The sequence below is a fragment of the Bos mutus genome, chromosome 15, assembly GCF_027580195.1.
Source record: "Bos mutus isolate GX-2022 chromosome 15, NWIPB_WYAK_1.1, whole genome shotgun sequence".
Taxonomy (NCBI): Eukaryota; Metazoa; Chordata; class Mammalia; order Artiodactyla; family Bovidae; genus Bos; species Bos mutus.
Window position 1 is genome coordinate 27,351,955 of NC_091631.1, and position 24,982 is coordinate 27,376,936.

At 43.5% G+C, this 24,982-nt stretch overlaps 1 protein-coding gene across 1 annotated transcript in view; it reads left to right on the top strand.

Annotated features, from left to right (window-relative positions):
* Positions 1 to 498: 498 nt before the first annotated feature.
* MAP6 (microtubule associated protein 6) overlaps positions 499 to 24,982 on the top strand; it is an 83,740-nt gene continuing 59,256 nt past the window's right edge. Inside the window, exons 1-2 of the mRNA XM_070383163.1 lie at positions 499 to 1,668; positions 2,164 to 2,312. Coding sequence (XP_070239264.1) covers positions 928 to 1,668; positions 2,164 to 2,312 — 890 coding nt within the window. The 5' untranslated portion in view covers positions 499 to 927. The remainder of the gene's footprint in view (positions 1,669 to 2,163; positions 2,313 to 24,982) is intronic.

A 24,982-nucleotide genomic window follows, 5' to 3' on the forward strand; every position in this document is an offset into this window, starting at 1 on the left:
CTTCCCCCATGTTTAACCCTTATTTCACAAAAGAGGAGCCTGAGGCTCCCAGTCCGGAGGCAACCAGAGTAAAGACTGCAAGTCATAAGGAGCCTGGGACTTGAACCCACCTAGGCCCCAGATTCTGTGGTTGCCTAGGAGCTCAAGAGGGAGGAGCTGCCAGATCAGAGGGAGGGGAAAGAGAGAAGGCGAGCTCCCAGCAGCGCTCGCTGACGACAGCAGGTGATTTTTTTTCCTGCAGCGCTCTTTCTCTCAGCATCTTTCCTGGATTTTCCCCCCCTCTGCTGAACGGCAGAAAAGGGTGGGGCCGCTTCCCTGCAGCAGAGACGGCAGAGGCGGCGACGGCGGCGGCTGCAGCATCCTTGGGAGAGGCGGCGGCGGCAGCAATGCTCGGTCTCCTCGAGTGGTGATCGCCTCCGAGCCCTGCTAGGTGGCTAGCTGAGACTGGACGCCGGCGGGGAGAAGAAGAGAGAGCTTTGTCCGCGACCCTGCGACCGCACTGCCCGGCCCTTCCTCTGCGCCATGGCTTAAGCCTGCAGCCACCTCGCTTCGCGTCGCCTCGCTTTGCCGGGGTCTGCGCGCCGCCGCAGCCGCAGGGAGGGGCGCGTCCCAGACGCCCTCGCCCGGCGACCCGGGTCGCCGTGTCTCCCGCTGCGGTGCCCGCAGCAGAACGCGCTCCCGAGACCTGTGCGGCGGCTCCAGGAGGCGTTTATAGCAAGGTATCGAAGGACTTTACCGACTTTTATCTCAGTAATAGCTCTGCCAGCCCGACATTCCCGGGTGCTCTCTGAGAAAGGAGGGAGCAGTAGCTCAGGCCACCAAGGAAAACAAGGTGGGAACCAGACTGGTCGGTCCAGGGGACTGAGGAAGATTAGGGACTTGCTTTAGAATCCAGCAAGAAGGAGGGCGAGCTCTGCAGCGAGCACCATGGCGTGGCCGTGCATCACGCGCGCCTGCTGCATCGCCCGCTTCTGGAACCAGCTGGACAAGGCGGATATCGCCGTGCCGCTGGTTTTCACCAAGTACTCGGAGGCCACCGAGCACCCGGGTGCCCCGCCGTCGCACCAACAGCCGGCGCCCGCGCCCCCCTCGGCGCGCACGGTCGCCATAGAAACACAGCCGGCCCAGGGCGACGGGGATGCGGTTGCCCGGGCAACAGGGCCGGCGCCAGGGCCTAGCGGAGAACGAGAGTCTGGGGCCTCCTCTGGCCGGAGCGGACCCGGCCCAACCTCTGGCTCCGGCTCCACCTCCAGCGTGGGTCCCGCGGACTCGGTGATGCGGCAGGACTACCGCGCCTGGAAGGTGCAGCGGCCCGAGCCAAGCTGCCGGCCGCGCAGCGAATACCAGCCTTCGGACGCGCCCTTTGAGCGCGAGACCCAGTACCAGAAGGACTTCCGTGCCTGGCCGCTGCCGCGCCGCGGGGACCACCCGTGGATCCCCAAGCCCGTGCAGATCGCCACTTCTTCCCTGGCGGCAGCGCCTGCGCTCCGTGCCCCCCAGCGCCGACCGCAGAGCCAGGAGCGCTGGCCTGTGCCAGCGGCCGAGGCCTCGGAGCAGGAGGCAGCCCCTGGCGGAGCAGGTGTCCTTGCGGCTGGAAAAGCGTCCGGCGCAGATGAACGCGACACACGCAAGAAACCCGGGCCCGCCTGGATGGTGCGGCGCGCCGAGGTGTCGCAGAGCCAGGAGCGCTGGCTGGTGCAGGCCGCCGAGGCCCCGGAGCAGGAGGTGGCCCCTACCGGAGCAGGTGTCCTTGCAGCTGGAAAAGCGTCCGGTGCAGATGAACGCGACACTCGCAAGAAACCCGGGCCCTCCTGGATGGTGCGGCGCGCCGAGGTGCCTCAGAGCCAGGAGCACTGGCTGGGGCAGGCCGCTGAAGCCCCGGAGCAGGAGGCTGCCCCTGGCGGAACAGGTGTCCTTGCGGCTGGAAAAGCGTCCGGCGCAGATGAGCGCGACATTCGCAAGAAACCCGGGCCTGCCTGGATGGTGCGGCGCGCCGAGGTGTCGCAGAGCCAGGAGCGCTGGCTGGTGCAGGCTGCCGAGGCCCCGGAGCAGGAGGCGGTTCCTGGCGGAGCAGGTGTCCCTGCGGCTGGAAAAGCGTCCGGTGCCGATGAGCGCGACACTCGCAAGAAGCCCGGGCCGGCCTGGATGGTGCGGCGCGCCGAGGCGCTGGGGCAGGAGCAGACGCCGCTGCCCGCGGCCCAGGACCAGGTCCAGGCCACTGGCCCCGAGGCGGGCAGAGGGCGTGCTGCGGCCGACGCGCTCAACAGGCAAATCCGCGAGGAGGTGGCGAGTGCAGTGAGCAGCTCCTACAGGTGAGACGCGGTCCACAGCTCAGGCCTCGGGGCTGGTCATCCTTACCCTCTCCCATAGATTCCCGCATCGCAGGCATCCCTGGCCTCCCGCTCCCATTCCAGAACACACCCCCTCCTTCCCCCCACTCCTGGCCGACTGCTCTTTGACTCTTTTGTGAAAGCTGTTAGCCATCCCATCTTGCTGAAGTCTTTCACTAACCACTTCAGCCATCTTTTCCCCATCCCCGCCCCACCCCAAGTCGCTGCCTGCCCAACAGAGACCGTTGCAGTCTCTTCGCAGGCTTTGTGTCCATTCTGCCCCACCCAAGCCACCGGCTTCATTAGCCTGGGTGCTGCCCTTTGCTGGCTCAGCTGACACCAAAGAGTCTTGGTGCCTTCCTGCGGGGCAGATCCTCCCCCAAATAGAGTGATCTCTATCCCTTCCCCACCTCCCTAGCCTGGTTCACCCAACCCTTCCTTCTTCCCTCCTCCATCTCAGTCCTTGGCAGACACCCAAGCACCACACCCTTTTCAAGATTCCCTGCCAGACGCTTATAGAGCACCCTCCTCCTTCAGTCCCCTAGGGTTTGAAGGCAGGTTGCTTACGCTTCTATTTGTGACACATTGGGCAAGTTTCTTAACCCTTCTTGGCCTCGGGTTCTTATCTGTAAGATGTGATGGATAACAGATTCTTCTCTTAGATTGTCTTCTCATGTACTGATTTAATATTAAATATTCAACTTATTTTTGAGCACCTATTATATGCTGAACACTGTGCTAGACATTTTGAAGATTAAATGAGATGATTCAGAAGAATTATGCCTGGCACATGGTAGGTAATTAGTACATCTTGGTTCCTTTCTGACCTTCTCATTATTTTGATTTCCATGTCCAAGACACTTCCAGCCTTCTCCCTATGCCTTTCTTATTCACCAGATGTGGTTCTCATCCTGTTACCATCAAGAACCCCCTCTTCAGCACATGTAAATTCCCTTTAAATGAATGCCTTCAAACCGGAGCATATTCATTCACTCTCTTTCTTTCTAGAATTCTCCCTCTGCTGCCGCCTCAGCCCTGCCAGTCTGCTTTCTCACCCTTTCTCCCTTTAATACATATTTCTGAATGCTTAGCTTTCAGTCCTGCCCTTATGCTTCTAACCAAAACAATTAGCTAACAGATTACTATTGACTCTGAATACATGGCATTGGTCTTGGGGTCTCTGGGGAAGTAGAAGTTCCTGATGAGTGATTGAGCTAGAAGTGTGCAAAATGTGACTTATGGGGTCCTTCATGAATGCCACAGCCAGCGGCCTCCTTCCTGCAGAAGGGTGTGGACAGGAGGACTGCAGAGTTAGTGTCTTTTGCCAGGACCTTATATGTAGCCTCATCACACTGATGTCCCTCTCCAGTAAATATGACAGACACTCCCTCTTATGCTGAGGAGAGAACAGCATTGATAGACAAGGTCTTTTGTTAAGACCCCTCCCAGGTTTTGCCTCTGGAAAGCATTTCACAGTTAAAAGGGGAAGCTTATCAATTGGCCCCTATTCCTTCTTCTTGAATTCTACCTCCCACCTGGCATTTCTTTCTTCGTTTACCAGTATCATGATCATACTGGTCACCCAGGAGTACACCACTTCCTTTTAAAGCTCTGGGTCAGGCAAGGACACAGATCTTTTCTCTTGGCTCTAGCTATGAGAGAGTGGAATGTTCACAAAATCTTTATGCTGTTACCAAGGAGGATCTAAAAGAAAAGAAAGGAAATGAATAAGCAAGGGGACTACAAAAGCAAAGTCAAGATACAGTTTTATGACTCTGCCATGGCTTTCTTGTTTATAAGGCTCCACTTTGTTCCCTAAGAATGCTAAGGCTGGCCTAACATCAGTTTTCTGGACTGATCTTTTCATCATCATACTCCCAATCTACCACCCTGAGGCAGGTGGAAACTTACCACCTACCAGACAGAATCAACCTCTCTCACCTCAATACTGGAGTAGGAAACAGAAACCCACTCCAGTACTCTTGCCTGGAAAGTTCCATGGACAGAGGAGCCTGGCAGGCTACAATCCATGGGATCGCAAAGAGTGGGAAGCGACTGAGCAACTGAGCATGAGCACCTCAATATAGTCAATACCAATCAAGAGAGATCCAGACTCTCAAATTTCATTTGATGATCCTACTCAGTTTCCAGGTTGGTAGGACTTGCTTTGTCCATCAGCGATTGGCCAGACAGTCAGGGTATAAACCACCCTTCATAGGGTGGTGGGGGGAGGCTCAAGAGGAAAGGGATATATGTATACTTATAGCTGATTCACGTTGTGTACAGAAGCCAACTCAACATTGTAAAGCAATTATCCTCCAATTAATGATAAATTAAAAAAAAAAAAAACACCCTTCAGACAATTCACTCCAAATATTTTGGGATGTACCTTTGTTCTTATAGCCTCTTCCTCCTAAACAATACCCTAACTGTGCTGTAAGCTGTCATACTGCTAGTTAGAATTACATACATCCTGCAAGTGATTGGACTGAATAGGGGAACTATGCTCTTGCAGCTGTCAAGAATGGTTTTTCATAGCTATCAGAATTTCATCAACCTGTCCAGAAAAATCTCTGGGTACCTCAAAAAAATTTTTTTCTAATTTGAGTCTGCTGTAAAATTTAATTATGCATATGACTTTGGGGTCAGTAGTTCCATTTTGCTGTGTAATCAGAAGGGTTTGAAAGCATTAAGAGAATAAGTGTTGCTAAGAGACATCAATTTCTCTAATGGACAGTTTAAGCACATGACAAATTTGATGTGAAATTTAATATTATTTTTGTTCCAGAAGAAAAATTAATAATAGGGAAATGCACTTTGGGTAAAAGCAGATACGAAGAAATAAGATAATTAATTAAATGTACAATAAAGAAAAAAATGCCTGGAAATTATAGGTTTATCTGTAAACTTGATTTTTTTCCTCCTTATTCTCTCACATCCTTTTCCTTGCTAGGATTTTGAGGATCTCTTGAATTTAAGTATGCTGTGTATCTTACATCACCTTAAAAGCCAAACTGGGCTCCATTTTACCAATAATTTGGTTGACAAATCCATTTCTTCTGTCACTCTACATAAATGATGGTAGTTCATACCATGGTGACTAGTTCATCTTATGGTCTTCACAAATGACATCAGTCATATAACATCACTGTGAGTAGTTTGCTTAACTAGAGAAAGGATACACAATCCATCAGCTTAATATATTGGTATGTAATATAAAATATATATTCATCCAGAGTCATATATCAATACAAGCTATTTAGTTTTCCCCTGCAGTATACAATCAGTAGTTAACATCAAATGTCCTTTGATGCTATGATTTTGAGAAATAGTCCCTGTTCAACAGTTCTAATTCATAGCTTATCCAGACTAGCCAGGTATTTTTGCATTCAAGTGGTATCTGAGGTATCTTTAGAATTATTTGTAATCATGAAATTGATTTTCACTACATTCATATTACATAAGTGATATTATAAAAATTGAGAAACATGTCTTTATTTTCATTTTAATGTTAAGGATGATCTCACTGAGCAGCTATCTGTGACTTTAGACCTAGCATTCTCAATCAGAAAATAGATAAGTCATAGGAGGCGGTTAAAATTCCTCTCTCAGCCAACCCCATTGTCCCAGCCATTAGTTAAGAGTGATAGATGGGGTAGCAGGTGCTCCCCATAGAAATGTTAATAAGCAACTTTTCCTGGAAGAAATCAGCTGGGGCACCAGGAGGTAGAATTAATAAACCAGAGGTAAAATAGTACTTGAAAAATGAGAGGGATAACAAGTAAATCAGAAAGAAAAGGAGTCTTTACTATCCCCACAGTTTTCCATAAAGGTTAGAGAAAGGTCCATCTGACATGGCTATGCTATTCAGAACTGCCCTGGGCTTCCCAGGTGGCTCAGTGGTAAAGAATCCGCCTGCAATTCAGGAGATGCAGGTTCGATCCCTGGATCGGGAAGATCTGCAGAAGAACACAGCAACCCACTCCAGTATTCTTGCCTGGGAAATCCCAGGGACAGAGGAGCCTGGTGGGCTACAGTCCATGGGGTCATAAGAGAGTTGGACACAACCAAGCGACTAAGCAGCAACAACACAGAACTGCCCTATACCTACAGGCAATTGCCTATTTCTCTAGTATCTTCCCGACTAAATCCCAGCAACTCTTCAAGGCCAATCTCAGATACTAGCTTTCAACAATGCCCTCCAGGTCCTGCCACGAGGGACTATTTTTTCTCTCACTTCCTTTTCATATTCTGTGCACTTCTCATTGTCTGCTTGATTGGAGGATACTTTTGTCTCTATCTGCCTCCCCTACCAGATAGGAACACTTAACGAGAAGTTGTTCATCTCTCACAGCTTAATATTGTGCCTAACGACCATATAGGTTTGTTGAATCTAGTGAACTTTTTAGAGTTTGGTGAAGAATTTATTCACTTACATATTGATTCATTTCACTCTGTTTCATTTAGCTGAATTAATTTTGGAAAATGACCACCAAGTCCCTGCTATGTATCAGACGGGAATCTCAGGACACCAAAAGGTGATAACCCTTATGTAAAGAAATTGTGTTTTCCTTAATCAAAATAAAGTGGGATTCCTACTCGGTTAGCACTAGAAGAAATGTTCAAATGGGGAAGGGCAGCAAACCTTAGAGACCTGATTCTAGGTGCGCCTTCACCAGGGCAGTGGTGGCCCTCGATCTGAGCTGTACAATGAAATCACTGGTGAACTTTAAAAATGCTGTTGCAAGGGCTTCCCTGGCAGTCCAGTGGTTAAGACTCCGTGCTTCCACTGTATGGGAGGCGGGGTGAGGGTTCGATCCCTGGTCGGCAACTAAGGTCCCTCATCCCCTGCAGCACAGCCAAAAAGAAATGCTGTTACATAACTGCCTTGCCAGATATTCTGATTTAATGGGTCTGGGGTATGACCTGTGCATGTGAGTCTTTTAAAACTGCCCCCGGATAATTCTCATGTGCAATTCAGGTTATACCCTCTTCCCTTAAGGCAGAGTTTCTCAAAATTTAGTTCACAAGAGAATCATCTGGAGAGCTTCCTAAAATGCAGATTCCTGGCCTTATCCTCAAACACGATGATTCAGCAGGTTTAAAATGGAGCCTAAGAATCTATATTTTAACAAGCACTCTAAGTAATTTTTAAAATATTTACTTATTTGGCTGTGTGGGGTCTTAGCTGCAGCATGCAGGGTCTTCATTGCAGTGCACAGGCATGTAGGATTTTAATTCTCTGCCCAGGGATCGAACCCACATCTCCTGCATTGCAAGGTGGATTCTTAACCATTGGATCACCAGGGAAGTCCTGCACTCTAGGTAATTTTGATGCAAGTAAACTTCAGGCTTTACTTGGGAAAACACTGCTTGGGAAGATTTGCTATCTTTAAGGTACTGTATTTTCCCATACACAAATATGGTATTTTTGCCATTTATTTGTATTTTTGTCCTTCGCTTACATTTTGTAATTTTCTCTGCAAAAGTCACACATGTACACACATACAGCTTCCCTGGTAGCTCAATAGTAAAGAATCCGTCTGCCAAGCAGTAAACTCAGATTTGATCCCTGGATCAGGAAGATCCCCTAGAGAAGGAAATGGCAACCCATTCCAGTATTCTTGCCTGGGAAATCCCATGGACAGAGGAGCCTGGCAAGCCACAGTCCATGGGGTCGCAAAAAAGTCAAACACAACTTAGCTACTAGACAACATACACACATACAAAATAGTTTTTAAGTTTTATTTTTCTATATTTAAGCCTCTAATAACATAATGGACTTAGCTTTATGTATGGAATAAAGTGGGGATCTAATTTTCCTTTTCCCATATGGAAAGTCATTTATTCCAATATACTTTTTTAAAGTTAGTTTCTGCATTAATATCCCCACTGATATCTCTTTATCACATAGGTTGCACATGCTTGAGTATTTCTGAGATCTCTGTTCTATTCCATTCATCTGAGCTAATATCATACTATCATTTTTTTCTGAGCTATTTAAAATTAGCTTTCTTGCTTTCAACATATATCTTATTACATTTTCTAATTTGTTGTTGCTCGTATGTATTAATTTTTATATGTTCATATTATATTCAGCAACTTTTTACCACTTTCTAATTTTGTTTTTAGATTCTCTTGGGCCATCTGTGGAGATAATGTATACTTTTAGTAAATGCCAATTTATCATCTTCATTCTGATATTCGTGTATTTTTGTGTGTATGTATATTGCTACATTGGTGGGGATATCCAGTATAATTTTAATGGTAGATGACGGGCATCTTTGTCTGCGACAAATGGGAATGCTCCTAAAGTTTTTTCGTTAAGTATGAGGTTTGCTCTGTGTCTTTAGGCGACAGCATCATATCAGGCTAAGAAACTTGTCTTTATACTAATTTCTAGGGGTTTCAAAAACTATGGATTTGTATTGAATTTTATTAAATGATTTTTGGGGCCATCAACTGCGAAAGTCATATGGTTTTCATTTTTAGTCTGTTTATAGATTTTTCTGATGTTGAGCCATATTTTCATTCCTAGGATAAATCTTACTTAGATAAAAATGTATTTTGTGATGCTGAATTCTTTAGCTACTTTTTATTTGAAATGTTTGCACATATATTCATAGGTAAAATTATTCTAAAACTTTTTCCTTTTTTATATCACTCTGGTGCAATATTTGGATTGTGGTTATATCTACACAATTAGATAGGCAGATTTTTCTCCTTATCAGTTATTGGAACAATGCTTATAACAAATGTTCCTCCTTAAATAGCTGATAAGAATCTCCTGTAAAGCTCTCTGTAATCATGTCTTTTTTAGTGAATAGACTATTTTTTTTACTATCAAGTTGATGTCTTTAATAGTGACTCATTTATTCAGCTTTTGTATTTCTTCTTGAGCCAATTTTTAGTAATTTATATTTTTCAAGGTAATGTGATCACTTTTTTATAATTTTTAAATTTATTGACATGAGTCCTCATAGCGTTATCTTGTGGATTTTATATTCAACTCCACTTATCTGCAGTTAAATCCTCTCTCACACTTAATTGGTGCCTTCTCTCTTTTTTCATAATTGTTTTATTAAGGTTTGTTCACTTTTTTTCAGAGTCACATTTTGGTTTTGTAAATCATCTCCCTTTTTAGTAAGCTTTCCTCTTATTTTAACTATTCCTTTACTTTTTATGCTGTGAGAGGTCATACTAGGAACAGTTTTATATCCCTGGCTAAGGAGTTTGGATTTTCTGTTTTAAAGAAATGAGTCACTGAAAGAATCTAGGCTCAGGAACTACATGATAGTTGAATATGATTTAAAGTTTATAAATGTCCCACCGGCTCGTGACCTGGGGAAGTGAGAGAAAGGGTGGCAAATAAGAAGCTATTGGAATAATCCAGAGAGAATGATAAAGCCTGGACTGTGGCTTTGGGATTTGAAATTTAAAGCATAGTACATATAGTTACTGAAAAACAGGTCTCAGTGATTAATTGAGATGCAAGGAAGAGGATAAATTCAAAATAAATTTTTCTGGTTTGCATAACTGATAACAGTCCTAGTCATTGGAACAGACTTTTATTTAGACTTCTATGATGAATGTAGAGGAGAAAAAGTCAGGAGTGGAAGTTGAGCTTATTTTTAGTATCTAGAATTTGAATTGTTTATGAGATATCTGACGAGAAGTTTCAAGGGGCAGCTGAATAAATGGATCTGAAGTGTAGTGAGAGTTCAGGGCTGTGATTTGAAACATCCTGTGGAAATGATTAAAGACATGGGAGGAGGTGAAATCAACCCTGGAAACGAAGTAGAGAGAATTAGCCATCAGAGAATGGAGCCCTGAGGGATACATGCATTGAGGGTACTGACAGCAGAAGGAATAACCATGAAAAAGGCAAACCATTGATCAGAAGGGAGGGAAGAGAAGTAGGAAAGAAATTAATTGTGGAAACCACATTGGGCAGCTATATCAGAAAAACCTTATGCCACCCTGGAAACTTTTACTGAGGATTTACTGTGTGCAAAGCATTTTTCTGGATCATTGGTTGACCTTGCACAGTTAGATATAATGTTACTGAGACTAACCCACAAAGAGGAGAGGAGAGGAGATAAGATACACACATTAATAGTTGATTGCTCTCCTAGAAAAAAAAAAAAAGGCATCTAATGGATCTGTGAGCTTTCAAAAAAGCAGTCAAGGCAGTGACAGTTCTAAATCTACAATCACAAAGAACCACTCAGTGTCCCAGATATAAAACTCAAATAATCCAACAGTGTCCACTAAAACTAAAGAGAGCCATCTCTGTGATCAATGCAGCTTTGGTTTTTCAGATTGTCAGTTGTAGACACATAGACAAGTGCGCTGCTAATTCTCTGCCAAATGAAGAAAACTGAAAATGGACCTTGACCAGCAAACTAAAAATTCTCTTGCTGTTCACTAAAAATGCTAGTTTTCACCATTAGAAATAATAATAATAATGGTTAATCAAGTGTCTCCCATGTGCCTGGCAGGCCGCTAGAAACTTTGGATGCATTTTCTGCTGTAATCTATGTAGCAGCTCTGCAGAAATGGTTCTGTTACTTCCCTGTTAGAGCTCAGGACCCACGAGTCCTCTGGTCTATCTTTAAGTGATGAAACTTGAAGGCACAGACTTTGTCCAACACTTTGTCTACACAGAGCATGTCTCCTCCACAGTCATATTAACTTGTATTGTCTCAAATCATCTTCACTCTAGCAAATATTGATTAGTGTCTTCTCTGTATCTGGTTAATTCCTAGGAAGACAAAGTAGTCCTTGCTCTTGGAAGGCTTATGTTTATTAGGCAGATACAGGTGTGCTGAAAAGTTATCAGTGCCCTAAAAAAAGTCTATGGAGGGTTTGGTGGGGCACAGAGGAGACAGGGTTAAATCTACTTGATTTGAGGGTTATCAGGAAAGGGTTCAGTAGAGAAGTGACTGGTAGGCCAAATCTTCAAAGATGACTAGGCATTCAATAGGAAAGGGATCCGTCTGAGTAAAAGTACAGAAGAGAAATTGTCAGCCGGTAGAGCTTACAGTGTTCTTGCCTGGAGAATCCCAGGGACGGGGGAGCCTGGTGGGCTGCTGTCTGTGGGGTCGCACAGAGTCTGACACAACTGAAGTGACTTAGCGGCAGCAGTAGCAGAGCTTAGAGGTCTCATTGGATGAGAATAGAATGGTGAGAAATAGACCAGGTAGGCAAGTTGGACCAGCTCCTGTATCCTACAAGCAAATGAAGAAGCAGGATTGGGTTTTGGATATTAGCAAAGGTGACTTTGGTAGCAGTGGGAAGGATGGATTGGAGGGAATTAGACCAGGAGCATAGAGTCCAGAAAGGAAGCTGGAGTCTAGGTAAGAGATGAAGAAGGCCTCCAGCCAGGAAAGGATGTAAACAAGCGCTGATGGTACCGAATAACACGAGACGATGGCTAAGTGAACGTCGACAGAAAGTGAAAGGGAAGAGTCTGGGATGTTTCCTTTGGATGCCTTGGATGTCTGGGGAAACAGTCGTGTACTCAGCTAGATAGCATAGGTTTGGATAAGTCAAATTTGAGATGTCTTTGGAAGGATTGCATGGAGGTATTCAATAGAAAACGAAAATGGAAACCCACACTGCTGGAAAGGGGTGTAAACTGCTACAGTCACCTTATAAAACTCTTTAGCATTTTCTATTCAAATCAAACATATGTTTGCTCTATGACCCAGCAATTGCACAGTAGGCACCTGACAGAAATAAGTGCAGAAGACTTGTACAAGAATGTGTATAGCAGCTTTTTTTAATAATAGCTAAAAAGTAAAACTAACCCAAATGCAGCTCCTTACTTTCCACATCTCTCTTTCCACTCCTTACTAGTATCATTCCACACCACGTTACTCAGCTCTGAGTTGTGCAGTCAAAAACCTTTCTAGACATTGCCAAAAGCCCTCTGTGTATGCCAGAATTGATTTGGTTGAAAGCCACCTGAAAAGAAAATTACCACAATACTCAATAATATGGATAGATCTCAAAGACACAATGATGAGTGAAAGAAACCAGACAGAAGTGTACTTACTGAATGATTCCATTTATATAAAATTACAAAGCAGGCAAAGGTAACTGATGGTGATCCGTGTCAGAACAGTGACAATCTCTGGGAGTGGGGTGGAGAATTGGCCAAGATGTTGGAAATGCTATATATCTTGCTCTGGGTAGTGGTTGTGTGGGTCCATACACACGAACTAGAGTTTCTCTGGCAGCTCAGTGGTAACGACTGCAGGAGATGAGGGTTTGATCCCTGGGTCGGGAAGATCCACTGAAGAAGGAAATGGCAACCCACTCCAGTGATCTTGACTGGGAAATTTCATGGACAGAGGAGCCTGATAGGCAAGAGTTCATGGAGTCGCAAGAGTCCGATACTGAGCGACCAAACAACAACAACAACATACATCCGAACCATTAAGATTTATGGACTTTCTTTATTTTGCTTGTTATACCTCAATAAAAAATGAGAAACAAATTACAAACTAAATATATGGAAATACAAATTTGATGCTCAGGAGAAAAGACATAACAGAAAAGAAATATCTGGATATCAAGCTGTCAGTGAGGATCAAGCACGTGGGGGTCAGAGTGGGTGGGAAGAAAGGGGGTGAGAAGAAGAACATGCTGCAGCCAGAGCCCAGCAGCCCCGACATCTCAGGGACGAGCAGAAGAGTCAGTCAAGGAAGGCGTGCACGTGTCTGTGTTGTTCTCATCTGAGACCGAGAGCATGGCCACCACAGTCCTGCAAAAGCTACCTGCACACACATAGCATAGTAGTGTTCTTGTCCATCCTTCTGATCCATCACAGTCCATTGTCGGTGTGTATTTCCTTTCAAACTGAATGAAGAGGCTTTGTAGCAATGAGCCTGATATAGTTCTTTCAGTGGGAAAATAGGGCCCAAGCCCCAAACCGCAAAACCCACCCTGAGTTCCTTTCACTGTGTTGTTGCCTGTGGTCACTGTCTATGTCCTGCAATGACATCAAAAAGCTGGCCCATGTTGTGGAATATCTTAGAGTGGCCCTTAAGAATTGTTCCTCATTAAACCATAATAGTGGGAGAAAAACAGTCAGTGGCAGAAAGCAAAAAAAGCAGATTGTTCAAGACATAACTGAGTCTCAACCTCATTTACTGAGCACACAATGCCTTACTGATTTAACATACCTTTTAATTTAGACTTTATCATGACCTTTTAAGGTAAACCTTTGTCTCTTAAAAGATGAAGGATAGAGTTAGAGCCCTCTGGGGGCTGAGGTCACTGACCACCAGTCAGTAGCTGAGCTGGTTCAGGAGCCTGGCTCTCCTCATTCCAGCCTCCAGCTGTGTCTTTCTTGTGCAGACTAAGCAGCCCTCTGCCTTGTTCCCACAGTTCCACATGCCATTCCTGGGAGGGCAGCTGTCTGTCCCCCAGTTTCCACTCTCCTAAGCCTATACTCTCTTCCTTCACCATCTTCTGCAGTGGCAGAAGGACAAGTGGTTTCACGCCTCCTTGTCCTGGGCTCGCTATGGATGCTCTTCCCTTCCAGGGCAAGGTCTCAGCAGCTTAGCCTCTGGTCAAGGATTCCCAGGCTCTGATATATCTGGAGCAGTCAGTACTTTTTCCCACTGCTCTCTTCGCACACCTGATGCTTTTTCCTGCAGATTCTCAGTTCTGGTTGAACATTAAAATCTCAGGGACCCCAGGGAGTGATATAGCCGGATCACCAGCTGAGCTGACCCTTGACAAGCTCCACACATAACCACTGCTGGATTTTGCTCACAATTTTCCGTCCCATCCACCTTCCATCTTCTTTCTAAATCCTTCTATCCTTCAGGGCTTTTAGTTCATGGTGAAAGAGGCTTATACTATAAAAGCAGGGAATTAGGTTGGATTTATTTGATCGTAATATCATCATTATAATAATATAGTGGGCTTAATATCATTTTTATTCCAAGTTCAATGCAGCATCTTAAGAGCATGCAGGGGCTGGGGCTATGGGCTATGAGGATTCAAGGTGCAGAGCACATGGAAATGGATGCCCACCCCCCCCACCCCACGCCCCTCCACCCCACTCCCCTCCACCCCACTCCCCTCCACCACCCCGTACAGGAGCTTGCTGTCTTATGTGGAAGGCAACACAACATGCAAATATCTAAGTACCAGGCAGGGCCTGCTGAGGTTTAATCAGGATCCGAGTTCTCAAGGGCTGCAATTAGGGCTGGTTAATTCTGTTGGAAGATTCATGGAGGGATGATTATATGAGTCCTGGGTGATGTCCTGGAGCCCGGTAAAGCAGCGATCCCCAACCTTTTTGGCACCAGGGACCAGTGTCATGGAAGAGAATTTTTCTACAGACCAGGGAGCAGGAATGGTTTAGGGACGATTCAAGCTCATTACATTCATTGTGCACTTTATTTCTAATTTGTGCACTTTATTTCTAACACTACCGCTGATCTGACAGGAGGTACCGTGTGGCCCAGGGCCTTGGGATCCCTGCTGTAAAGGATTTGGTGACCAGTAAAACTAGGATTTGCATCATCTCTTTCTAACTAAAAATTGATGACCCTGCTGCTGCTGCTGCTAAGTCACTTCAGTCAGGACCCTGAGAAATCCTTTATATTTCTCTTCAATAAAGTGAAGTGAAAGTGTGAGTCACTCAGTCATGTGCGACTATCTGTGACCCCATGGACTATAGCCCTCCAGGCTTTCTGTCCATAGAATTCTCCAGACAAGAATACTGGAGTGGGTATTCCCTTCTCCAGGGAATCTTCCAGACCCAGGGATCGAACCCAGGTCTCCTGCATTGTGCGTAGATTCTTTACCATCTGAGCCACCAGGGAAACCATCAATAAAATGGAGATAATTATGCAGTGGTGACCTCACAGAGTCATGATGAAGGTGAAGGGAGATAATGCTTGTACGAGTGTCTGCCCATCAGTAAGTGCTGCCCACTTTTGTTGTTATCATTGAGAGAATGAAACAGAGCAGGTTACCAATAAGACTTTCATTGATTCATTTATTTAATATCTACCACATCTGGTATCAGGCACTATGCTAGAACCTGGGGATGTAGAAATAAATTACACAGAATCTGTCCTACAAGGGTTCCTGGTCTAAAGTGAAACATAATAAGAAAATTATAGTAATGATAGTAAGTGCAATAATAGAAATAAGCCCAAGGCAAAACCACAAACACAGAACACTAATGAAACCAATTGCATGGACCACAGCCTTGTCTAACTCAATGAAACTATGAGCCATGCCATGTAGAGCCCCCCAAGATGGACAGGTCATAGTGGAGAGTTCTGACAAAACATGGTCCACTAGAAAAGGGAATGGCAAGCCACTTCAGTACTGTTGCCTTAAGAACCCCATGAACAGTATGAAAAGGCAAAAAGATATGACACTGAAAGATGAACTCCTCAGGTCGGCAGATGCCCAGTATGCTACTGGAGAAAAGTGGAGAAGTAAGAACTGACTCATTGGGAAAGACCCTGTTTCTGGGAAACATTGAAAGCAAGAGGAGAAGGGGAAGACGGAGGATGAGATGGTTGAATGGCATCACCGACCCGATGGACATAGGTTTGAGTAAACTCTGGGCATTGGTCATGGACAGGGAGGCCTGGCGTGCGATAGTCCATGGGGTCGCAAAGAGTCGGACACGACTGAACCGATCCAGACTGAGAGGAAAGGGGGATCTGACTCAGTCTGAATTAGGGACCACTTCCTGAGTAAGTGGACCTGTGCAGTGTGTCAAGAGCAGAGTCGTTCCACCAGGAAAGCAAAAAATAGGAACTATGTAGTCCTTCCTAGAGGTTTTTCCCAATGAGATAAGAACCAAGAAGGCCTTTTAAGACTACAGTACTTAATAGGAATTCCAGCTCCTCCCAGATATCTAGCTTTATTTGGAGATTTGCATTCAAATCCTGCTTACCATTTATTAACTGTATGTCTTTGGTCAAGTTACTTAACCTATTGTCTCTGATTTTGTTTCCTGGTTGGTGAAATAGAACCAATAATACCTATCTTGCAAGGTTTTCAAATGACTTAATGTTTCATGAAATCTGTGATTCTCTCACCTGTCATATTTACCATTGCACTCCCAGAACCAAGCTTAGTGCATGGTTTTTAGGAGATGCTAAATAGATTTTAATTGAACAAATGCATGAATGATGTATGTTCGGCATTTAGCACAGTGCTTAGCCCATAGTAAGCACTAAATAAATGGCAACGCTCCTCCTCATCACTCTCAGTAGGTTTGAGAACCAATTGGCTAATATAAAGAGGTAGTTTTGCCCTTCTGTGTGCACACATTCTGAATTCTGGGAACAGATCCATAAAATACTCAGATAAAAGATTTTTTGTGTTTGTAGTCTGATATGAAGAATCAGGGAAGAACTCAGGATGGAGGGTATCACCTAAGATGAACTTTGAAGGCTCGGTCAGATTTCAGTAGAAACACACTATCAGGTGGGCAGGGAGGTGACACACTGCAGGCAGAAGGGACAGCGGGAGAAGGGACAGCAGGAACAGGTGTAGCAAGGAGTGTATTTGGGGAACCACATCTATTCAGATATGACAGATGTCCAAGTGTGAGGGATGACACAGCAGGTGCCAAGTCCAGATAGGTCTTGACCAGTGATCAGCATCTGTTCTGTAGAGGGAAAAATAGTAAATATTTTAGGCTTTGCTGGCCCTTATATAGCCAGAAATAATAAATTTCCAAAAAGTTTCATTGATGAAATTCAAAGTATAATAATAATAGGTCTACTAATGAGAAGATTGTATTCTTTAGGGGGATAACATTTGCTGAAAATGGATCCAAAATTAGTGTTCTTTTTCTTCATATTGATTGCAAACATTTATCTTCAGAAACCATTCCTAGCTCCTGGCTGAACAAAAGCAGCTTGAGGGCTAGATTTGATTCATGGATCATGGTTTGCCAATCTCTGATCTATATTACTGAGGACAGAACACTGTGCTACCAAGATTCAGACTCTGAATTTAAGTAGCAAATTTCGTCCTGAACAGAGTGCCTGAGAATACTTGGTTTGACCATGCCTGATTTAGCACATCGTCTCTTCTTCCCAAGTGACATAGTCCCTCTCTTGTTTCCTTACAACTGAAGAGCAACAGGGCACTGATGTATGTGAGAGTCTCTTTGTCTTCATATATAATGGGTAACCAGCCCATCACTCATAGCAACAAGGATACAAGGTACGGGAGTCGCCATTGTGAAATATATTAGTCTCTGGCTGCTATGATCATCTGTTTGGAGTTCCCCAGGAGTGGAACGTGTGCTTGTTTTTTGTTTTAAACAGACAAGGAAAAAGTGGTGTTAAAAAGTACATTGAGACTTAACCCACTTGCCTAGGACTCAGCACCTAAGTAAAGCATGGAAGAACGCTCTCATAAGAGTTTTATCTGACTCCTCAAAGAAGCCCCTGATCCAGCATCCCTCCAGAGTTAGCCTAAGACAGGCTGAAGAATTGGAGACTTGGTGATTCTAGCTGCTAAGAATCTAATCTAATACCATTCTCTGTGGAGACTTTTTAGCACATCCTAGTAGCCTACTTCAAACAACATTTGTAAGAAGGTGATATTTTATAAGTGCTACCTTAATCTCTATCTAGACAGAGGAATTTTGGTAGAGAGTATTACTTTATGAATGAGTAGATTCAATTCATATTCAATTCATTCATTCAATTTAATTCAATTCCTATTTATCAAGTACTTCCTATGTATAAGACACTGAGCTTGGCTCTGGGGAAATGATTGTGAGGTCCACAGTTCAGAACATCCTAATTTACTCATTGTCTGTTCCTACTTCAATAGCAGGGAGATAGATAAGGAGGAAGAAGATGGTGATGATGATGATGGAAAAGGAGGAAAAAGCAGAAGATCTTGCATTGGCAGAAGCATGAATGCTTTTAACCAGAAAGGTGTTTAGGACTGAGGGCAAAAGAAGAGAGGCGAGCTCTGAGGAAACTAGTGAGGAACATCAGTAAATTAATAGTCACGGATACTGATCTGGTAGCCACAGTGCAGTAGATCAACCAAATGTCTTGGCATCAGATAAAACTCAGTTCAAATTCCAGCCTTCCTGTTTACCATTTATGTAACCTTGGTGAAGTTATTTCAAGTCTAAGAACTTCAATTTCCTCCTCCAGAAAATGGGCAATATTATATATCATAGGTTGTATGGATGTGGATGTGTTCTGTAAACCATTAGGTCTTGCAATTGTAAAATATTAATACTCAGAAAGAGCATGGAATCCAAGTGCACAGAAGCCTAGAGGCCAGGAGTGCAGTCACTCAGGGATTTGGCTCTGCACTTGAGTCGCTGGACTAGTGCTATGAGCAAGACAGGCGCGATTTACCACGGGTAAGCAGTACAATAGATACGGTGTTAAACATGCATTCCCATAACTCATATTAAACACAGCTGTGAGGAATTCTAGGCAGGGGAAGTACAAGGCACTAACAGAGCACTTAATGAGAGCTGACAGGCCTCCAACCAGGAGTTGGAGCTGCCGACTGAGGAAGCAGCATTTGAGCCAAGCCCGGAGGATGAAGGTGAGCCTTGATGACTGCCTCCTGGGTGACCCTGAACAAGCCTCTCCTCCACTGACTACGTTCTCCTCACCTGTCACTAGAGGGCTGGCCCAGCTCCCCTCACCCCCTAAAGTCCTTCCCAATGCTGCAGGACCAAACTCAAAGACCCCCGTGCATGATGCCAAAGCACCCTTGTCCTTGGCTTTCAGTAGACAACCCCAAGTAGAGGAGAGAGTGTGACCGTGATGGGAACACTCAGTGACATTGAAGAGGGAGCTCGTGGCCTGGGATTTGGTTTCATCCATTTGATACTGCTCTCATTCCCTTCTAAATAGCTGATGCCATCTTGTCCAAGAAATCTTCAAAGCACTTTTTATTTTCTTTCTTTTTTGGAACTTTAAAAAATACTCCACAAAGAATAGTATAACACCCATATTGCTGCTACCCAGAATTGTAAAAATTATTCTATTATATTTACTTTCATTCATTTTTGTGTTAAAACATCTTTTAGCCCACCTGGTCCAGACCCATTCTGCCCCTCCCTCTGACCCCCAGGAGGTCACCACCATCAACCTTGGTGTGCACACCTCTTTATTCATAAACTGTGTAAGACATTGCTGTATGTGTGTGTGTGTGTTTTCTTAAATGACCTCCAATGCTATGTATCATTTTGTGACTTTATTTTTTTCACTCAACATTATATATCTTGCTGCTGCTGCTGCTAAGTCACTTCAGTCGTGTCCGACTCTGTGCGACTCCATAGATGGCAGTCCACCAGGTGCCCCCCGTCCCTGGGATTCTCCAGGCAAGAACACTGGAGTGGGTTGCCATTTCCTTCTCCAATGCAGAAAGTGAAAAGTGAAAGGGAAAGAAATAACAAATATGCACATGTAAACATCCACTCATATACAGTTCCTTCTTTTTAACGGCTGTATGATCTGCCAGCAAATGAATATATCACATATTATTATTTATCTTTATTTACATTTTGGTTTTCCTAAACTTTAATTATCACAAATAATGCCGCAATGAATTTTCTTGTATATGTCTCTCTGTGAAAATATTTAAGAGCTAAGTAGGAAATGATTGGATCTTGGGTTATACGAATTTTACTAGATATTGGAAATTTGCTGGACTAATTTTTATTTCAACTAATAGTGTATAAAAGTATCCCTTTTTCTTCTAATGTCAGAATTTAAAGTTTAAATTCTTGCCAGCTTCATAGTGTGGAAATGGTATGTTGTTTAATTCACATTTCCCTAATTTTCAGTGAAATTAAGATGCTTTTCGTGTGTTTTTTGGCAATGTGCATTCCTCTCCTGTGGATTGTATATTCATTGTGGCTATTGTATTATGAGGAGGTTATCTTTTTTCTGTTCAGCTACATTGATTCCGATTATTAATCCTTTTTTTCCCTGTGGCTTGTCTTTTACCTTTATTTATAGTGTCTTTTGTCACACAGAAAATTTTTATTTTAATGTATTTACTGTGTTTAGTCCTTGCCTTTATGTTTTATGTTTTTACTCCTAATTGAAGAAATACTTCACTATCCCAAAGAGAGAGACACATTATTTTATGTTTTCTCCTGACAATTTCAAGGTTTATTTTTACACATTGAGGGCTGTGATATTTACACCTGGAATTAGTTTTCCTGTTTAGTGTGAGATAGGGACACATTTTCGTGTTCCTCTCTGTGGAAGACCAGTGACCCAAATCCACTTGTTTGAAGGGTCATTTTCCCCCCAATTTAAAAAATTCCCTCTATCTCATAGCAAGTTGCCTCATGGACTTATATTTTTGCTTAAGTGTTATCGTTTTCCTGAGTTTGAAGAAGCATTGCTTCTTCAGTTCCATGAATTTCTTGACCTGTGTCTCTGAATAATGTTTCTCCCCATTTTCTCTGTTCTCTCCCCTGGAACTTACATACACTGTTTCTTCTCATATATCCTCTTTGTCTTTGAAAATTCTTCATATTTTCATATATCTTATCTCTTTATGCTTAATTCTGGATAATGTCCTCAATATGTCACTCATTTTCACACATATGATTTTACTTCATTCCCTGAGTTTTTTGTTTCTATAGTATGTCATTTCTAGAAGTTCTATTTGATTTTTTCAAATATGCTGTTCTTTTTTTCATGGTCTTATTATGATTTTTTTTCTTTGTGTCTTTCAACATTTATTAAATAGTCTCTTTCAGGTCTTAATGTTATTTCAAGTTCTTAGGATACTAATCATTATGGCAAACCATTTCTCACATGGTTTTAAAGTTTTTATTGTGGGTTGTAAAAGTGGCCCCCTAGAGCACTTGTGCACAATTAGGGACTCCACCCCCACGCTTAGGATATTGAGGGACTGTGACACCCCTACCTGGACCCTTAGCAGAAAGGGGCTTCCTTGTTACTACTCTAGGTCAGCGACGCCCTTACACAGCAGGGGCGCCTCTGTGGCCCTGTTCCATGCAGGAGTTTCAGTTTCCACTGCCTAGCCTCCAGAGGCCAGGTCTCCTTACCATTAGAGCCAGTGCTGGGGTCCAAGGTCCCCCTTGGCCATAGTGGAGTCACTTCTCAAGCTTACTGCTCTGATGTGGAGGTGCCTTTGTTTGTGGCACCTGAGGTTTCTCATTTATTTCTTTTGGGCTCATCTCTCAATGTAAAAAGAGTTTTATTATATTTTATTATAAGTTATCCTGATTTCTATGTGTTTTAACAGGGAGAGCTTAGCTTATTCAACCGAATTTCCATTCTTGGGTTTTTCTATGTAAATGATCATATTATTTGCTATTAATTACAATATTTCTCTGCCTTTATAACTTCCCTCCCTCTAATTTATTCGATTTTGTCTTAATTCACTGTCTTGGAACACCAGTACAATATTGCAAAGCTTCTCCATAGACTAGTATAGCAGAGAAGGAAGCATAATATAGTGGCTCATTTTGGTATCTAGCAAATCTGGATGGAATTCAAGCTCTGTGACTTAATAGTTCTGGTTTTGTGCAGATTGCTTACTTATTTAAACCCAGCTTTCTCATTTATAAACTGGGATAATAGTATTTACTTTGAAGAATTATTTTTAGAATTAAATTAGTTACTATGGGTAAACAACTTGGGTTAGCCCCTGACCCATAATTCAGTACAAGTATCATAAATATTAATTATCAGCATTAATGTTGGGTTGGCCAAAAAGTTCATTCAGGTTTTTCTATAACACCACACAGAAAAACCCAAATGAACTTTTCGGCCAACCCAATAGTAGCTTAGTATACATTATAACTAGTCTTCCCAAGTCAATTGTAGAGGTTTGTTGTCTGAGGCTCAGAGAGGTTGAACACCTTTCCTACGGTCTCCTAGCTGATAATGGGAAGCATACGTTGTAGCCCTGAACAGGTCCTCTGAGACTGTATCTTCCCCTCCCCAGATCACGCTCCCCCTGACTGGAGCAGTAGTTTGTACGCTGTTGCAGAATCAGGTCCTGGGCAGAGAACTTGGCAGGCCATCAGTGGGAACCCAGAGGACAAAGGTCCTGGTACCTTGCTCAGCACTTCCAGAACAAACTTGGAGAAAAGCTCAGGGCCAGGCAGGATTCTTGAGAGGAACCTCAAAGAAAGAAATACGCTTATAGCCTTTCACCTCTAAAAATAAGAATTCCTGTTTCCCAGCGTGTTGAAAACATCATCTATAACATAGAGAACCAGAAGCCACATAGGAGAGGAGCTGCTTTGCAAATTGTCCATCCATGCATACACCTATTCATCCCTGGATGCCAAAAGCCAGATGACCTGGGTTCTAATCCCAGCTCTGCTCCTTAACCTTGGCCATGCTTTTTGACTTCACTAAATCTCACATTCTTCATCTATAAAATGAGAATAAATCATAACAGCACCTACCTTATTGAGGTGGCGATCAAATGAGTTAATTCATGTAAAACTCTTAGAGAAGCACCAGGCATATAACATATGCAGGAAATGTCAGCTTTTATCATTATTACTTGTTTCTGCATATAATCAAGGGCCTACTCTGAGTTCCATCTCTGGGACCGCCAGGAAGGATGTATGAGATACGTGGAAACTGCTGTTGTTTAGTCACCCAGTCGTGTCCAGCTCTTCGCCACCCCGTGGACTGTAGCCCACCAGGTTCTCTGTCCATAGGATTTCCCAGGCAAGAATATTGGAGTGAGTTGCCATTTCTTTCTCCAGGTGGAAATTGCTGTAGGTGTACAAAATTAGCTGGTTCTACCAACTGTGAATTTCAAGAAAGACATGATAGATGAAGTCAGATCTGCCTTCAGCACCTACCAATATCCTCCTTTGTGCCAAGAACCTTGTTAATTAGCAGGGTTATAAGATAGAAAGTTCTAGTCTCTGCTACCAAGGAGTCTGCATTCTGGATGAAGAAGAAACTGTGTGTTTATAGATGACAGACTCATAGTTATTTTTTTAAAAAGGCAAGATTGGGCTGCTGTAAGAAAACAAAAGAGGAACATCTTCAGTGTTGTGCTGAAAATGGTTAACAACCAGCTCCCGATATAGCTTATTGACAAAAAGGATGTGAACACACACTTGACAAATAATAAAATGCATAATATTATTTACTGTAAATTTCATACACCTATAACTTCAGTGTGACTTTATATTTCTAACACATCCACCATCAGTTTTTACAATTCCACCACCACCAAAGAGATCACAAACCAGACTGACTATGTGCTTCATCACCATTTGACTCTGCAAAGATATTGATGTTAAGGCACACGAGTGTGGTTCTGACTAATGTTAGCCACTACCTTTGTTTTTGTTAAAGAAGAGGTGAAAAGGAAGCAATGAAGATGCAAAGACATGTTAGAACTTCACTCTTTAGTCAGTGCTGTGAGCTTCTTTGCTCAGATAATAGTTTTGAGTGCTGGAAAAATATTTCCTCAATTTTTTGTGCTGTTCACAATGGAACAACCTCAGATATAGCACACTTTTTAGTTTAATCTTGACTTCCTACTTTTGCATTCCAGTCCCCTATAATGAAAAAGACATCTTTTTTGGGTGTTAGTTCTAAAAGATCTTGTAGGTCTTCATAGAACTGTTCAACTTCAGCTGCTTCAGCGTTACTGGTTGGGGCATAGACTTGGATTACTGTGATATTGAATGGTTTGCCTTGGAAACAAACAGAGATCATTCTGTCATTTTTGAGATTGCATCCAAGTACTGTATGTGGAAAATTCTGAAAGAGATGGGAATATCAGACCACCTGACTTGCCTCTTGAGAAACCTATATGCAGAGCAGGAAGCAACAGTTAGAACTGGACGTGGAACAACAGACCGGTTTCCCCATCTATCTCCCATGAAGTGATGGGACCAGATGCCATGATCTTCATTTTCTGAATGTTGAGCTTTAAGCCAACTTTTTCACTCTCTGCTTTCACTTTCATCAAGAGGCTTTTTAGTTCCTCTTCACTTTCTGCCATAAGGGTGGTGTCATCTGTATATCTGAGGTTATTGATATTTCTCCTGGCAATCTTGATTCCAGCTTGTGCTTCTTCCAGCCCAGCGTTTCTCATGATGTACTCTGCATATAAGTTAAATAAGCAGAGTGACAACATACAGCCTTGACGTACTCCTTTTCCTATTTGGAACCAGTCTGTTGTTCCATGTCCAGTTCTGGGCTCCAGAATCACTGCAGATGGTGACTGCAGCATGAAATTTAAAGACGCTTACTCCTTGGAAGGAAAGTTATGACCAACCTAGATAGCATATTAAAGAGCAGAGGCATTACTTTGCCAACAAAGGTCTGTCTAGTCAAGGCTATGGTTTTTCCAGTAGTCATGTATGGATGTGAGAGTTGGACTGTGAATAAGGCTGAGTGCCAAAGAATTGATGCTTTTGAACTGTAGTGTTGGAGAAGACTCTTGAGAGTCCCTTGGACTGCAAGGAGATCCAACCAGTCCATTCTGAAGGAGATCAGCCCTGGGATTTCTTTGGAAGGAATGATGCTAAAGCTGAAACTCCAGTACTTTGGCCAGCTCATGCAAAGAGTTGACTCATTGGAAAAGACTCTGATGCTGGGAGGAACTGGGGGCAGGAGGAGAAGGGGATGACAGAG